The sequence below is a fragment of the Rhipicephalus sanguineus genome, chromosome 2, assembly GCF_013339695.2.
Source record: "Rhipicephalus sanguineus isolate Rsan-2018 chromosome 2, BIME_Rsan_1.4, whole genome shotgun sequence".
NCBI classification, from domain to species: domain Eukaryota; kingdom Metazoa; phylum Arthropoda; class Arachnida; order Ixodida; family Ixodidae; genus Rhipicephalus; species Rhipicephalus sanguineus.
In genome coordinates this window covers 155,482,720-155,500,991 of record NC_051177.1, presented here as the reverse complement: position 1 = coordinate 155,500,991, position 18,272 = coordinate 155,482,720, and the positions used below count along the sequence as shown (strand labels likewise).

General features: G+C 47.7%; 1 protein-coding gene across 1 annotated transcript in view; it reads left to right on the top strand.

Moving 5' to 3' along the window:
* LOC119381996 (uncharacterized) overlaps positions 1–17,218 on the top strand; it is a 94,798-nt gene extending 77,580 nt beyond the window's left edge. Inside the window, exons 10-13 of the mRNA XM_037649741.1 lie at positions 10,311–10,478; positions 10,536–10,677; positions 16,239–16,340; positions 17,017–17,218. Coding sequence (XP_037505669.1) covers positions 10,311–10,478; positions 10,536–10,677; positions 16,239–16,340; positions 17,017–17,070 — 466 coding nt within the window. The 3' untranslated portion in view covers positions 17,071–17,218. The remainder of the gene's footprint in view (positions 1–10,310; positions 10,479–10,535; positions 10,678–16,238; positions 16,341–17,016) is intronic.
* The last annotated feature ends 1,054 nt before the right edge of the window (positions 17,219–18,272 follow it).

Here is an 18,272-nt window from a genome sequence, read left to right as displayed (position 1 = left end):
GTCCATCATTATAGCGACAGTTTTTTCATGTGGTTCGAGAAGGCTTGAGAGCTTCAGATAACGCAAAAACCCCTCGATTTTCTGCTCAATTGCAGGGTTCACGTTGCATTGCGAGCAAATTCGCATGAGCGTAGATCGATGTGGCAGTGCTATCTTGCCAGTACTGCGAATGAATCGGTAGGGGTGTGCGGAAATAGTGTGCAGAATACTGGAGAATATTAAAAGCTCTGTAGAGTATCGCAATGAGTGGTCCTTTCTGTGCAGTAGGTCAAGCTGCTCCTCTATAAGGTCAAGTGCTTCTGTTTTCTGTTGCGGCAAAAGATGACCCGACTTGAGGTCGTCGAGCAAAGAGAACAGCAAGCTGAAGGTTGCCTTGTCGCGAACGTCTGGAGCCTTGAAACTGCTCATGCGGTCCAGTATAGCGTGAAGGCAGTCCAGTGTAGCTGGGATCCATGGCAGGCACTTTTCTCCAGAAGACCGCAAATTCCATGTTCCTACTAACAATGGCAGATAATTTGACGTCTGGTGGATCTTCGCCACTTTTGTGAACGAACACTACAGTATTCTCTGCTTTTACTGTAGTCGAGTAGCTGTAGAGGCCGAGACTGCAGGCGCGATACGAGGTCCTCATACGACGTCTGCTTAATGCGGCGCTCTTCTTCCTCATGCAGTGCTATCGACTGTCGAATGTCTTCTTCTAGTTGGGATGCTTCTAGGCGTTTTTTCTTTTGGACTCGCCCCCTCTCACACTGGTGCGTAGTCGTTCAAATAACTTGTGGCATTGGGAAATATTATCGCTACTGCGTCCGGAGTAAGCCGAGAGCCCCCATGGGAGATTCTATTGTACGGCCGGTTCTTGGATCGGTGTATTTTGTTGTCATCCTAAGTACTGCGGCTTGAAATGGAGCTCACACACCTGAAAACCATGTATGAAAGCGCTTTATCACAAGCGTTTTGCTCCGCACGCCCCTTATTTACTTTGTCATAAAACCAGGAATGCATTGAAGTATCTACTGGCATCTAAATTCGATCTCTTCCGGTAGTACATATTTCAAGATGCAACAAAAGTGTTACAATTTTCTTACACAAATTCACCATGATTTGAATGTGCCTAAGCTTAAGTATCCCTAATTTACCACGATATACGATGAACTTCCTTAGTCGAAATTATTCCACCAGCTGTGGCGAGGAATCTGTGTTGTTTATGGAGTAGTGTTTGCAGCATTAACGCCGAAAGTGACGCCGGAATGTTCAACCCATGATACATATACCGCTTTCGCATTGAAACGGGCGAGTAACCGCTTCTCATCCCTCCGATGCCGACGACACTTCCGGCAGCCGCCGGGAGAGAGGTGATATGCAAAAACATGTTGTTGGGCTAGTCAGTTCATGTTATCGTAAAAGGTTTAAACTGCGCGAAGAAGAAATTAGCTTCTTAGACGGACACATAAAATGACTGCACTGTACGTGATGCGCGCGGACCCTTCTTGTGGATTTCACCGGTTCATCGCGTTTGTACCTTGTTCTCGTTATCTCTGAGGAAGTATAAATTCACCTTCTTTCCTCAAATAAAATCAGTTGAAAGTTCTGCGCTTGTGTGAGTGTTTATGTTCCTCGTTCCGTCCCGTCTTCTTCGCGCAGTTTAAACCTTTTACGACATGCAAAAGGTCTGTGCATACTGTAGAGGCGCTCCCAGAATAATTTGGAACGCTGGACATGCAGCCGCTCGCCTGCCGAACGCGCTCGCGGATAAATACAGGCAACGTCTGCGCATGAGCTGTCTGTCTCCCTAGAGAGCAAGTTTTGTTCCCTAGTGTATCTAGATTGGCGTTGTGTTGCTCCAAATGGGCAGAGCTAGTTGCTTTTAGCGTCTCCACAAGGCGAGCTCGACGCACCGACGGACAGACCGGGGTCTATAACATGTTATGGACCGTAATCTATAAATCTGAAGTCTTTACATTCATTGCGGAGTGTTCGCATTATCTGTATTCATTCTGAGAGCGCATTCAAACAGACAAGCGCTTTCATTGCGATTGTCTAAGTGTTCCTTTCTAGTCCTCGTGTGTTTTGCGCAGCTTTAAATTTTCCAGTATGCTACACCAACTCGCCCACATCAAGCGCCTTCTGGGAGACTACGCGCGAGTGACATGGCATGGTTACAACGGCATCGCTGCCTTCTTTTCAACTGCGTTAACCTGTTTAGAGAAGAATTAGTTCATGCTTCATTATCTTCCGATCCGTCTGACTACTAGCTTGCTAATACGAGGACAATTTTGGCTATAACATGACCCCTCCCTTAACAGGTGTATCTGTGACAGCGGCAGCAAAACAGTTTAAAAACGAAATAAGGCGGCACGTTGTTCAAGGTGAATTTCATGCAGATGAAGTGACTTCATACATACTCAAATAAGCTCTAAACGATTCCTTGGTATTTTATTTGCGCATCACAATACATGGTTCGCATATATTTGTGGGACAATAAATTACGGGATCTTGGTAGCAAGCATTACACTTTGATCGCGTGTCTTCCTTTGTTGGCGGTGTAGCGAAGCCTTGCAACTGTGGATTGGGTTGTGCCCTCCAGCCGCTTTTAGTGGGTCGTCATCTTCGGCTCCTTCCTGAAAGAACGCCGCTCGCGCAGAGCGTCTGCGCTTTTGCCTTGACGATTGCCATTGCGTATTGGCGCTGAGTACCCTAAAATGAATGCCTTAACAAATTGGTACAGAGCTCTCTGCCCTAACATCGGTCATCATTGCATGCCCGTGTGCTTCGATCCCGTACCCTGCCAGCTACCATGCCTCAAGACCCCACCCAGCAAACGCCTCCGCCTGCACCGACCTCATGTCCCTGAGTCCCTTGTATCCGCGACGCCCCTGTCTTCACTGGCTAGGTGGTACCGACGTGGAGGACTGGCTCGCGATTTACGAGCCCGCGAGTGTACGCAATAAATGGGACGAGGCAGGAAAATTGACCAACTTGGCTTTCTACCTCGCGGGTGGGGACGGCCTGTCGTATAACAACCAAGCATAATATTTTACGACGTGGTCCGACTTCAAGACCGCCATTATCAACGTGTTTGGCCGCCCTGCCGTTCGTAAGCTTCAGGCTGAACAGTGTTTACGCGAACGAGGTCAGCAGGCCGGGAAATCGTTCACCAGCTACATCGAAGACGTCCTCGATTTGCGTAAGAATGCCGCGCCACCACGTCGGAATCTGACAAGATCAGAAAATCATGAAACGCATCGACGACGGTGCCTTCAACAAGCTGCTCGCCAAGATCCCGGCCAGAGTGGCAGATGCCTTAACGGTATGCCAAAGCTATGAGGAGCTGTGCCGGCACCGGTTGATGACGCGTCGCTTTCAATGACGCGAAGCCGAGCTCGCTGCCTTGTCCACCATATCGACTACTCCGCATTGCTGGGAGAGGTGAAGTCATTCATGCACCAGGAAATCGCACGCCAGCTCTCTTTGATGAATTTTGCTCACCCGCAGTATGTTCAACAGCCGTCAACCACATGTCTGCCTCCCCTCGATAGAACGATTGAGCAGGATATCGCGGAGGTCAAGGGTGAGTACCACCAGCCCCATCCGGCTCTTCCATCACATAGTTACGCCCATGTCGTCGCAAGGATGCCCCCAGTAATCCGCACGGCTGCCCCACACAGTTACGCAGAAGCCGCCGCTAGATCTGAGTCCTTCGAAGCAGGTGTGGCGACAACCTACACCGACGCCAAGCATAGGCCGCGACTGCAGCCCACCATGCAGCCATAGTTGCCGCCCCGTTAATCCCGCCCTGCACCATGGGCGGGCCCTGCCCCAGCGAACCGATGGCGCACACCTGACAACCGCCCCATATGCTTCGCATGCGGTTATGTCGGCGACGTGGCGCGTTAATGCAATCGCGTGCAGCAGCCAAGAGTCGCATCGCCCGCCACCAGACAGTATTCCAATATTCCAAATATTGGAATATTGAAATATTCCAAACGCCAAAAGTGTATTTCGAATCGAAGCCACTGACTAACTTTCGGAAACGAATATTCGGAGTTTCGAAAACGCACAAATCGCCACTTTTAATCCTTACTCATTAGAACATCTTACATGCAATGCACTCGCTTTTATGCTTATTCGCTTACGTTCCGCCTGATGCGTACCCGATCATAAGGGAAAACTTGAGTGGCATAAAGAAACGAGCGCAAGAGGCCGACAAAAAGAAAAAAAAACGTCATACGCAAACACTATGACAAATAATCAGATTCTCTTGAGTCGACAGCTGCTAGACTAAAAACATGAATGCAGGGCACGAGCACAATTTTCGGCACAAAGACGAATAATACTCTGAAAATGTACAAAGCACGACTCAGCAGCAAAAATAAGCTGACTGCGTTCATCATTTATGAAGACTAATGTGCATATTTCCCACTTTTCTGAGCTAGACCTTACTCACACGGCGCCAACGAGCCGGTGGAAACGCTGTCTTCGAGGGTGTTTCGACCGGGTCGTTGGACTCACATATTTCTTTATTTTTCACATACTTGCCTGAATTCTGCGTCGCATGCGATGGCGCATCAAAGGAGAAGTCACTGCGTGACTGTGGCGCTCTTCAGGTCAGCACTCATGTCGGCTGGTGATCCAGCGGCCAAAGCAAATATGTCTGACCTACAGTTTCAAATTGGGTGCTCTATACTTTAAGATAAAGTCGAGTATTTGGGGAGTATTTCTGCTACACAAGAGTAATCGTCATCCGGCTGGATCGCGTTTCCTTTCTTGAAAACCCGGCTCTTGTCACTTTTCTATGAAGAACGCTATGTCAGGCTAATAACGCGCACACCGCTTGTGACCGCGAATAGCCAGGACCACTGTGATAACGTGAGGACATACGCGCGGTGGACGACAATTAAAGTCGTGTAGCAGGAATACTCCCCAAATGCTCGATTTCTCCTCAAAGAGTAGCCATCTCTAACGTATCGGTGGTCAGTGCCACAACTAATGAGTGAACTGCTGCCGCTAGAGATGATCGGTGCCTCGCCAAAGCTTGTCTTTGGCGAGGCACCCAAGACGTCCTGAACGTTCTTCAAGACATCTGCGTTTCATCGCTGTGCTAGGTGCTTATAGACTCTGGCATCAGATCATAGCCGTGTGTTGAGGCAACACGAACGAGCTGACACATCATTTCTCTACACACGCGCCCGCCTCTCACTATCTACCAATATTGTTTGCCGCTCTTTCGATTGTGGGCCCGTTCGTCTACTTTCACATTTCTTCATTTTTGCGCGTTTTACACACTCTGTCTCAAGATACCACTTTTCATGACATGCTTGACATCTTGGCACACGGTGGTAGCTGAGGCCGCCATATATTCGCAATGCCCATAGACTGTCGCGCCGCCAAGCGGGATTCAGGAGCGTCCTCTCGAGGAGGGTTAGTAGACGATAAAATGGCAGCACTATGCAGCCGCTCCCTTGTTCGGCTATGCTAACCTCAGTGTTAACGCGTTGGCAAGGAATGAACACTACGACTTTGTATGTTCCCTGCATCAGTGAACAAACCGGGCCCTCCGTGACACGAGAAATCTGATTCGTTCTTGCGAGACGCAAAGTTTTCGTGAAAATACGTGGCAACTCGCGCTTTCAATGCTAGCCCACAGCGTACGCATACTATCAGCTTTGCGAGGCTTTCTGTAGCCACGTAGGTTAGATAGATGTTATCGTCTGACATATTGAGTTGAAGCTCACCCTGGTTTACTCGCATATAGCATTGGTCAGTGTTTCTTGTAGTGCATGAATCCCATAACACTGTACGCGGGAGGTCGCGCGGGCTGGCGATGTGCTCTTGTAAAACTGAGCGATCTCAAGTTGTTGATACATTAAAATAGGGCCTCTATCCTTTGTCAGCAAAGCGCTGTTACTAATCGTGCGAGCGACGTTTCGATCATTCGAGGACGCGTCTGCTCCACGCCTTTCGTGGAGCGAACGCTTTCCACGCCGTCCTTCGTCAGTGTGTTGGTTTCATATAGCCAGCGATGCGCCGTTTGTTTTTGTACGTTTGTTGATAGGTGGCAGCACACTGCAAGCGATTTGCTTGTTGACCGATCTGAGAGCAAAATGTTCTGCGCGCCCAGACGTCTCTCTAATTGTAAACGTGGTGGCGCGGAGTGGTCGAAGTCGTTCGGCGGAGGAAATTCTTCAGATTGCTTTCAGCAGTGATGTTGAACGAAACCATCTTGACGACGAGGATTTTTCACTGGATGTACAAGACTGTGAAAGCACCGAGAGTGACATCGACGATGAACGATCAGCTGTTAACTCACGAGGAGCGAGTCGTACTTCACGTCCCTCGTGCGTTAATGTTCTTTCACGCTCGTAAGTCACTTTGATTGTATTTAATGTATAATATCCTTGAGCGAGATCAAAATAAAAGCATAGTTTCTCTTGTGCATTGCATGTACCACAATTATTGTGGCTATTATGGAGCGCCGCATGCCGCCAACACGCTCGAGCTCGACCAGCGAAGCGAAATGGTTAGAGCGATCGAACGTGCAGTCACGGCCACAATCCACGCCTCTAGGCTAACTTCTCCAATGTTGCGAAAAGGATACGTGTGCATTCTTTTCGATATTCATGTTTCGATCATGCTGATCGAGCCTGCAACATGCGAGTGAAGTGAATTGCACACGGTTAGAGTCTCCGCATGGCTGTGACACAAGCGCTACTGATCCGTTGAAGACGTAACTCCGCGTTCCCGACTACGCAGGTAATGACGACGGCGTATTATGTTTGCAAACCATCACCACGTTAAACGTGCGGTCCCATGCAGCAGCGATGGCGCAACTCGCTGGCGGCCTACTACTGCGGCAAATCCGTCAGGCAGGCTCGGTACAACGTATCTATAAACCTTGGCTCGGTACGTACTACCTCGGAGTGCCGTTCAGCTCATACTTCAACTCTAGTTCATGCAGTTTTATGTAGCACACACAGTATTTCGCAAAAAGCATCGTTATGCACGGTAACGGAGCTGAAATATAACCTTTCACACCGCAGCAAATAATTAGGTGGCGAGTACTTATCACATTCCATGGTTTGGGAAGGTATTTTAGTCTCATATCCAATTCAGCGCAGCTCATGACTTCATCCGGTGAAAGTGGCACGGGCCGTACGTCCGCACGTCCTATCTGTTCATATGCTAACAAACGGGTTGACCCTCCTCCTGGCACCATCTTGAAAAGCACAGCGCGCCACCTATAGTTCGTGGGCATTGCGAATTAGCACATTCGAACGCATCGCTGACCGCCAAGATTTCTTCCATGTACGCAATCGTCGTGGCCCTGCTAAGGTGTCTGTATTCTTGGCTGAAGTTCATTACCATCACGCTTCCTTTTCCTTCATGCAGCCGAGCAATGCCTCTGGCGACGCAAATGTGACGGTCTAGCAGCAAACGCTGATCGCTCTCGATGACACCTTCGATGTCATCAGCTTTTTCGGTGCTGACGGGAATTATGACGCTGGAGCGAGGCGGGATGGTAACTTGATCCTCGAGCACGTTCAGGGCATGTTGACATGGATTCGTATCCGGCGGTGTCGTTTTTTTTAGACGATAGGGTTATCGACTTGGTTCTTAAGTCTATGACGGCGCCGTCATGGTGTAAGAAGTCCATGCAAAGTATGACGTCCCTGGAGCAGTGTTGCAAGATTACGAAACTCGTAGGATACGTGCGATTATTGATTGACTCTTGCTGTGCAGACTCCAGACGGCGTTATTAGATGACCTCCAGTGGTACGGATTTCGGCGCCTTCCCAAGCAGTCTTAACTTTCTTCAACTTCGTGGCGAAAGGCCCACTGATGACACAATAGTCGGTTCCAGTATGGACGAGAGTGGTGACGTTGTGGCCGTCGATGAGAACGTCGAGGTCGCTAGTTCGTCGTCTTTCGTTGCGGTTGGGTCGCGGCGTCGGGTCACGGCTGCGTCGGCTTGTTCGGCTACTTCGACGTTGCGTCGTCAGGTCTTCTTCGGGCCGTGAAGTTTCGACGTCAGGGCTTCGTTCGGCTTGAGGCGTGTCCTTTAGATTTCGTTGCGGCGTTGTCGTCGGCGGCGGACGATCTTCGGTAGTTCGTCGTACAGCAACCGCTTAGTTTTCCGGATACGGGCTAGGTGACCAGCCCCGGCTTGGGCCAGTGTACTGACGTCGGTGCGGTGACATGTAGCGTCCGGGCGACGGCGAGCGGGAAAGTCGTTCTTGCCACTGTGTTCCGGTGAGGTAGTCGTCGATGTCGCGAGGCCGTTCGCCTGGCTACGGGCGCTGCGCGTTGATGGCCAGTCCGCGTAGTCCCATCTATCGGTACTGGCAGCGGCGGTACGTGTGGCCGGCCTCCCCGCAGTGGTAGCAGAGCGGGCGCTTGTCAGGGCGGCGCGCCAAACGTCGCTCTTCCTCGGGGTGTAGCGCTGGCCGTCAGGCGGACGGTAGGGCGCCTGTGGCGGCGGCGGCGTCGCGCGACGGTACTGAGGCGGTGTGGCGTCTTGGCGTGGGCGTGGAGGAGCAGCATGACGCCGGGCTGCAGCATCATACCTCGTAGCTTGAACCTGTGCAAGGTGAGGCACGCCCAGTGACTGCTGGAGCTCCTGGTGAACGATGTCGGCGATCGAATCAACTTGAGGTTGCGATGAAGGTAGAATTTTTCCAGCTCCTCTTGCACGATTGTTCGGATCGTCTCACGAAGGTCTGCGGTTCCTAGTGCTTGAACGTCGGCGTAGCTTGTGGTCGAGAACCTGCGGTTGTATTGCCGCGTTCGCATCTGAAGCGTTTGCTCGATTTTTGTTGCTTCGGAGACAAATTCTTGGACGGTATTCGGCGGATTCCTGATATGTCCAGCGAAAAGCTGTTCCTTTACTCCTCGCATGAGGAAACGAACCTTCTTTTCTTCAGGCATGTTGGGGTCAGCGTGGCGGAACAGCCGGGTCATTTCTTCCGCGAAGATGGTGACGTTTTTGTTCGGGAGCTGAACCCGTGTCTCCAGCAAGGTTGCGGCCCTTTCCTTTCGGACGACGCTCGCGAACGTCTCCAAAAAAGCACTGCGAAAGAGATCCCAGGTTCGAAGTGTGGGCTCCCGGTTCTCAAGCCATGCCCTTGCTGCTGCTTCCAGGTAGAAGTACACGTGGCGCAGTTTGTCGTCGGCGTTCCAGGTGTTAAATGTTGCGACCTTTCAAACGTCTCCAGCCAGGTTTCGGGGTCTTCACATGACGAACCACGAAATGTCCGCGGCTCCCTGGGCGGCTGCATCACTATCGCGGTCGGGTTCGCTGCGGCCGTCATCGTGCCTGTTGTTCTTGTCGCTATGGCTTTTGTCTTGTCCGGTAGGGGTCCGTATTGGGGGAGTAGCCCTTTCAGTCTGCGGCTGGCTCGACTGTCGCTGATGTTGTCGGTGTCTTCTTCGCGGCGAGGCCTCGGCTCACGGCTGGATGGGGGCGTTCGGTACATGGACCGGGGAGCACCTCCACCAAATGTCACGTGGTCGTGACGTCGACGAAGGCAGCAGTCAGCATGTCAGCGAAGACATTCTTTATTTGGCCGAGATTGTGGCCGGGAAACTGAAAGCAATACACTGATAGCGGCGAACAGAGCGTCGACCGTCGATCAACCGACAAGCGGTGAAGCGCGTCGGCATTTATACATGTGCCGTCGAATATTCGAGCGTTATCGCTGGTTGTCGCGCAAGTTCTAGAATAAGTTCGAACAAAACGATCTAGAATAATCGCGAAGCATCTCGAACAATGAGGCGCGGTCTGCGCTGAGCGTTGCTGACTGTCTTTGTGGGCGAAAAACGAATACAGCAAAATTGATAATAAGAAACGCACGTGACAATATTCATATCGTCGTTTTGGGACGTTGAACCCCAGATGTTATCATCACGAAGAAATTAGAACTGTTCTTTTATGTAGCTACCACTTGTCACTAACATGCAAATTCGATGGTCACCATACTCCGTCAAAGGAGCCGTCACTGCTGCTAATAAAATAGCATTCTTAACCTTTAAGTGTGTTCTCTTCGAAAGCTACGTAATGCAGACAACGAGCAAAAAAAGTCGGACATAACATTTGAAATGAAAGAGTGGCACGGTAAACTCAGACGGCCTAATGCAAAAATAAACGCACCATTGTCTGCTAATCGACATTTGATAGGTTATTGGAAGAAGGAACAGTGAAAAGAAAAAAATATTCTCATGTAAAAATAAATTCAAGGCGAAACATTTCCAAGTTAGTTTATTTTACATTTTAACCCTAATAAATGCATTTTAGTGCTCTGTTCTTCTATTTTCAGTCTTGGGTGTGTACACGATGGACAGGGTGCTGATTCTTGGCCTGCTGGACACATTGGTTCAGCTGACTGCCCTTATGAAAACGGCTATATGATGAGTTATAAGTTTAAAACTCCATACATGTACAAGTTTTCTTCGTGCTGCCAACGAGAGGTACTCAATGTCTACAAGTATGTATTTCAACATATATATTTGACACATTTCTGAACTAGTCACATTGTTTTCAGTCGTCCTACATATGAATGTCTTATTGTGAAAAATTCGATAACAACGACCATATATTCAAGTAAGCTTCCTGGTGAGGTTTCAAGTCTCACAACATACTGTAAGCAAGTCTACCGTAGCTACACTTATGTCACAGCTGATAAGGTGAGTCCCTTGCATGTTTTCTTCAACCCCAAGAGTAAAGTGAAATTTCGTGGTTTTTCAGAACACTGTATATACACCACACTCTGCCAAGAATACGCTTTTAAGTATGTCTAGATTTATACCTTCCAATAGAACCACTCAGTTAGCACTTACCAAGCAAAGAAAATGCGCTGAAATTTTGTGGACTTCACCAATGCGACAGATGTCCTGGTTTTCTATTGTTTCAAAAAAATATATTCTCGTATTCGACAGCTACGCTTTATGATGTCCCAAACATCCTACAGATCTTGACGAACCAAATACGCTCACATCATACAGTTCCACTGTGTTTACGTTTAATATATACATAAACTTTACTCACATAGTCTTTGTATGCTGCGGAATGCTTTCGTGAAATTGCAACTGGAAGTGCAGTTCATGCAGTCACGTTAAACTAAGCTGATGCCAAACTTCCGATTTGCAACCGAATAGTTCCTCGTTGTGGACTGAATAATCCAGCTTTTGTTGGAGCACGGCTATCTTGTATTAACTTTCAAGCTTCTACACATACTCTTAAAATTCCTGTTGAAGACAATCGTATATGTCAGAAGGGTAGAAAGTGCCTTTTAGTATTGACACTTATTCTTGTAAAAAACTTCGAGCGCGAACTTTGACAGGGGTAAAGAGGGAGGGTACGACACCAGCGCTTCGCTCCCGCTCGGCATTTATAAGTTGTATATGTATCAACTAGCTAGTCTTTCGGTCTTTCCAAGTATTCGTGTTTCGTGTTTTACTGTGAACGGATTACACTGTTATACTGACGCGTGTTATCGCTAGGCGCACTACGTTCAACAAAGATGATGCCGAAACTCTCATTGGTGACCAAATAGCTTCTCGATGTGAACTGGATAATCAAGATCCCGTTGGAACACAGCTATAATCTCTTAGCCATCAATCTTCTCCACAAACTCTCGGCATTCCAGTCGAATACAATCGTACACGTCAGGAGGGTAGAAAGTACCTTCAAGTATTGGCACGCACTCTTGTTGTGCCTTTATTTTGAAACTAATGCGTGTTATCGCTAGGCACACTACATTGAGGCCGTGCCTGAACTTAGTGGAACATTGTTGACCCTTTGCGAATTGTGAGAGGTTATTGTGCGCTTGAGACATATAGTCTAGTGAATACTAGAACTCTAGCTCCGGTGATTTTTCGGCAAGTTCCAACACAGCTTCCGTAAGCATCACTCGTGCGAAGCTCAGCTTCTCTCTTTTACGCATGATGTCGTGTGAGCACTAGATAATAAGATACTCGCTAACTGCATTTTTTAGACTTCGCAAAAGCCTTTGATAAAGTTTCACACCAACTACTACTACTTAAGCTTAGAACACTGAATATCGACCGTAACATCACGAAATCGAATAAATGCTTTCCAACTAATGGCAACTCAGTACGTAACCGCAGATTATTGTTGCTCAAATTCATGTGCAGATAGATCTGGCGGTCCGTCCCTCAGGTTTCGTTCTGGGTCCTTTACTATCTTTAGTTTATATCAGTGATCTACCAAGTAGCAATAAATCATCCATAAAACTGTTTGCAGACGACTGTGTCCTGTACGGTGGAATGCCCCTCACGAAAACGACAACTTAATTCTCACAGCTGATCTTCATCGCGTCTCTGACTGGTGTAGTACGCGGCTAAGGACTCTTAACATAACTAAATGTTAAAGCATGAGAATCACACGTTTCGCTGACATCATAATATTTTTAACAACAAGGTAAATGGAACTGAAATAGACTAGGATATTGCTTACAACTACCTTGGTGTTCACAAAACAAATACATAACATCTTGACATTACATAGCATCATGGTATTCTCACATTACTACATAATTAACAATGCTAAACCTTCTTTTGGTCACCTTCGCAGAAACTTTCGCCAAGCACCAACACAGCTTAAAGTATAGTTATATCAAATATGAGTCCATCCAAAACTCGACTACGCTTGTACAATATGGGGCTCAGCTCAGCCACCGTTAATTGAAACTTTAGAAGCTGTCGAAAACCGCTCAGCCCGCTTTATGCATAACAATTATGCTCGTGCTGCCAGCGTTACCTTAATGAATTGTACTCTTCATCTGCCACATCTGGTAAACAGAATAACAATGTCCCGTCTGTCGCTCTTTCGTAAAATTTTCGTCCATAATTATTTGCTTCAAGAGAAATTATTCTTAGAACCTGCTTACTTTTCATCGTGTGTTGGCCTCCCGAATGAAGTGGCCGTTCCTTACTGCCGCACCAACCACTTTTTGCATTCTTTCCTTCAGAAGACAAGTAGATACTGGAATCGCCTTCCTCCCTCCATCGCTGCCACTAAGGACCAAGCGCTCTGAAAGGCTGAAGTTTCGGAAAACTTTATGGTGTAACTGCAAACTAGTGTTGTTTTCTCGTTTTTTAAGTATTGCTAATTACTTTATTTGCTTTATTACTGTTCCTATCTTTATTTTTCTGTGCCCACATTTGCACCCACCTTCCCTGTTACACCCTCTGGGTTCTGAGGGTATACTAAAAATATATAAATAAACACCACAACGTACAGTCACGGTGAGAAGTCTACAGCCAACGGCAGCGCGTGGCAACACTGTCGCGGCGCCTTCTGGGGGCTGCTTGCTACGCTCGAGAGCGCACACTTGGCACGCCCGTCCAATTTTACCTACCAGCCTCGTCGTTCGTTCGCTTAAAGGGCACGCTAAGCGGAACGCCAGGGGGAGCGCAAGTGCAACTACTGCAATCGCCATAGAAGGACCGAGTGATGGCATTTTTGATGAAAATACGTAACTTGTTCTGGAGGTGCTCGGTGCTGCACAGGTACACAGGGGTCCACTGTTAAAGGGAACATCGGAGCGTGTGGCGGCAGCTCGGCGCCCCCGCCGGCCGGCGGCTGCAACGAGGTTCGCGCAGACGCAGTGAGCACCGTGCCCGGTGCTCTTTCGTCGCGTTAGAGTGTACTAGAACAGGGGAGTGCTCGGAACGGCCGCAGCACCAATGTACAGAAAGTGAAGCCCAAACAGGATCAATCCACCTGCAGTGCTGCGATCGGTAGTCTGCAATGTGTCGTCGTTTAAGAGTTGCGCGCGTCTCCGCCAAAGTGTTGCAGTGGTAGAATGCGCGCTTCCCACTCAAAAGGCCCCGGTTCGAATCGCAGCTGTAGATGGTGGGTTTTTATTCGTTGTCACATTTTGTAGCTGTATTCGTTTTCCTTTGTTTTTTTAAAAAAACAATCTTCTGTTGCTGCGTATTGCTGCAAAAAGTAACGTAAAATGTGAATCTCGTTTCGAGTCTCGTGTTCGCGAAAATCTCGGAGGACTTTACGTTTTTGTTCAATCCCGGGTGGTGGCGCTGCAAATAACTGCGCTCGCTCTCAAATTTCTTCTATTTTACTTCACATTTCGCGTTGCTTTTTGAGCCAACACGTAGCAACTGAAGCTAGTTTTAAGAAACAAATGAAAACCAATACAGCTACAATAGGTGACGCTGAGAATAAAAATCCACCATCTACAGCCGCGATTCGAACCCGAGCCTGCTGAATGGGAAGCGGGCATTCTACCTCTGCGCCACTTCGGCGGTGCCGCGCGAAACTCTTAAACGACGACGCATTGCAGACTACCGATCACAGCGCTGCGAGAGGATTGACCCCGTTTGGGCTTACTTTTCGAAGCTCGTTCCGGGCGCTCCCCTGTTCTAGTACACTCTAGTCGCGTGAAGGGTTCGCTACGCGACGATTCGCAGTGCGGAAGCAGACGGCAGCAGTCAACGAAAGAGCACAACTCACAGCGCGCACTGGGCCTTCGCAAAACTCGTTGCAGCCGCTGGCCGGCGGTGGCGCCGAGCTGCCGCCACACGCTCCGATGTTCCCTTTAACTGTGGACACCTGTACACTCATACTTGAGAAGGGAAAATAAAGCGAAAAGGCCAGATTGGCCTGAAAACCGTGTTCGTCGATAATGTTAAGAATTGTTCTGCCGCTCCTGCATGACGCCGCCACTTTCACCATCTTCAGGATACATTTCATTTTTCGTTTCCTGAGCATTTCATTTCGCAACGAATTCGAGATATGCATGCAAAACACAGTAAAGCAATAGTTTTCACCATTTCAAACCGTTCATTCATTAGCTAGACTAGCTGAAACTATATAAGCGGAGACGCCGGCAGCGGCTGTAGTGGATTCGCCCGGCTGGGCAAAAGCGAAATACGTTGGGGCACACCATCTCGGTAGTGCTTCACCTTCTGTTCATTCCAGTCTACTCAGGAATCCTAATTGAAATCAGGCTATTGAGGAAAGCGTCCTTGTAGAGGCCGTATATCTTGTCTAGCAGCGCGGGGTGCTTGCGATTGTGCCAATGAGAATCACCGCCGACTCTTTGGCCAGCAGTTTGGGTTTACGGCCGAATATTTACATCACGCGATTTATATGATAGTGCAGCGAATGTGCGGCTTGGCACGCAGCTCGATTTTTTTGGAGCAAGGCAACACCGATATAGATGCGCTGGTGAGAGAGGCGAGCTTGTGAGGGATATCGCGCATGCGCAGACGCTGGCACTACTTTCTCACCTGCGCGCTCCGCCGAGGAGCAGCCACCGCTCTGGCGCTCCGAATTTCGCGGGCACCTCTGCGTGTTTCGTCGTCGGTGCATCACGCGTGCGCGCTTCTTAATGTTTTTTGTGTGCTTTCTTTTTTTTTCATAAGCACATGATACAAAAACATATAAGGAATGACAGACACATGTATATGTGAAAAGCACCCACATTTGTGATGTAATAGAGCATGAGGCGATTGGCTGTTTGTCGCCTAAGCTGCAGAAAGCCGCTACATGCGTTGGTGTACTAGCACAAATAAGAAACAGTATGCATTGTGCCGTGCTCATGCCGCACCTACAATTCGGAACACAAAGAATCGCTCACTGAACAGGTTTCGATCTCTCCTTAGTTTTTGCTACGACAAATGACAACGACTAACGGTCATCATTGGCACAATCACGTTTCAACCGATAACAGTGGCCTTGAGAAAAATGACTTACTAACATGCGATGCCCACTTCGTTATGGCCAGTCATTCAAGTAATGTTGAAACTTTATAACAGCTGCCACTAACTTCATGGGCCAAATTCACAGTACTTCTCTGGCGCCAGTGTATTTCGTATTGGTCAGCCGACTTCAGTAGTATATCCAGCCATAGGGTTTGGTCAAATATTGCCGGACGTACTCCTTTAGCGTAAGCAGTTTTTTCGTGAATGCTGTCTCTGTGCATAAGCCGAACCTGACATTATATTTAGGGCACTACCCATTGAGGCGCTGATTGTTGGTGTTGGTGAAATAATGTTGGTGAAAGTAGAGCGAGCGTGATTTGCCAACGTCGGGACAATGTTGCTGCCTACATTTGCCGACGTTGGGCCAAGATCGGTACAGTGTCGGTGTGCTGCCTGGAAAGCCAGCTCTTGATAAGCTCAGGACGTTTGACGAACATTTTTTTTTTATTTTAGAGAATGTGTCTTACAAATGTTCACTATGTTTCTCCTTTTTTTAGAAGTACAGTATGAAACAATGCATAGTAAAATGTTACATTAACCAAAACGGAGATAACATGCTCATTGGCGCCGTTGATGGTGTCCACTGCGACAAAAGAAAGGTGAGTCACCATATAAACATATTTCGGAAATAAGAGGACAATTGCGAAATTGAACTTTTTGGAACATTCTAGTACACTTACTGGAGCAATGCTATCTGTCGTCTTACGAAACCCGTGCTATTCATAATTGCAAAATCAATGTGCCTCTAAAAAGCTAGTGAGCTGTAAAACATTACTAATACCGTGATGTTCCAGGTCATTACAATAAGAAAAAATGGTTTACACTTAAAGAAGGATGACTGTCGCCACAAATATAGAAGGGTGCCACTAGAGTCTTTTTTCTAACGCACAAATTTACCGCACTGTTCTCAGCCATTGCAAGGAAATATTCAGCTTCTGAGAAAAAAGCTTGGCACTCTCCTAAATTCCAACGGTTCCTTCAGGAATGTTATCCACCTCATTTCCATAACTAGGCATGATGGGGATGTGTCATTGATCGATGGTTGAATTTTGTTTTATTTCCTAGACAGCGCTACGCAACTAATATGAAGCAGCAATTCCCGAAATAGCGCTTCAGAAACCGATTGCACTAATAACTGTATGTTGCGCTCCTAGCATCGCAAATAAAACATGCCCTATCAAAGGAGTTTTTTTTTTTGGCACATTTCTAGATGTTATGGTTGGTAGTAGTCTGAGACATACTTTTATTTAGTATTTGGTATATGCTTATTTTCAGGTTTGTGTGCTCGGCAACTGCACCTACAAACCAACAATAGACAAAGCCGAATGATATGTATCAGCGCAACCGACTTTCCAAACTTCTTTTTGAATATTTTCTCAAACAAAAATCACACTCTTAAAAGAACAACAAAAATGAAGCTTCTTTATTTGTACAATGGGTAAGCGTTAATAAAACCCAGCAGCATAAGCATCAGAGGGCAGAATGTCACTGTTCGCCTCCAGTGTATGCACATACATCTGCTATAACCTAGTAATTTCAACAGTTATTCCCTGAATAAATCTTCTTCGCAATTCTATTTGAGATGTTTTGCATTGGAAACGACTGTTTCACATGTTCGAAGAAAAGAGCGTGGCGAACCATCGCACTTTCTAAAATGTTTAAGGAGTAACTGCACAGTTCAACCGAGAATTGTGCTTACCCCCAACAACCAACGAACGGTGAACACGGTACGTGCAAAAATGTGCACACGACAATGTATACGTCCGAAGTTCCTCCTTTCTTGGAAAGAAAACGCCCTTTTTCGCATGCAGCTTAGAAGTTTACGTGCCGTGTGCGTATTTTCGAGGGTGAATCATGTGTCCCAAGTCGTAAAAAGTGTAACGAGGAGAGCTAATATCACTATAATTGCTGGGGTTTACGTCAGAAAACCACGATATGATTATGGATGACAGCGCAGTGGGAGCTCCGGAAATATTGACCATACTGTGTTCTCGAACGTCCACATAAATCTAACTACACGGGCCTCTACCATTTCGTCTTAATCGAAAGGCGGCCGCAGTGGCCGGTAATTAATCCCACAACCTGCTGGTCAGCACTCGAGCGCCATAGCCACAAGACCACCACGGCGGGTGGAACGAGTAATGCTGTGATAGGGTGCATGTTGGGCGGGGAGTAGATTGCTGCAAGCATCCTTGCCTGCGTGTCTGCCTACGTGTGCGTGCACCACGGGCACGCCATGGTAGCACTCAACAGCAATTACTTTCGGGATAGGTACGGCAGAGGCAACAACGCGGGATTTTGAAATATTTCTATTGGCTAATTATTTTCGCTTGTGAACTCAGCACATCGCCGGCGTTTCATTGTATGAGCATGTATCACGCGTGTGCGAAATTTACATTTGCGCTGTACTGAACGGTACCTTGTCGCCGCAAATCTTTGGGTGCGAGAACGCCGTAGCCCTCCCCCTGCTTATGCTGACATATTGTAGGCATCTAACGTAAACATGGTCACTGTAATTATGGATAAAGATC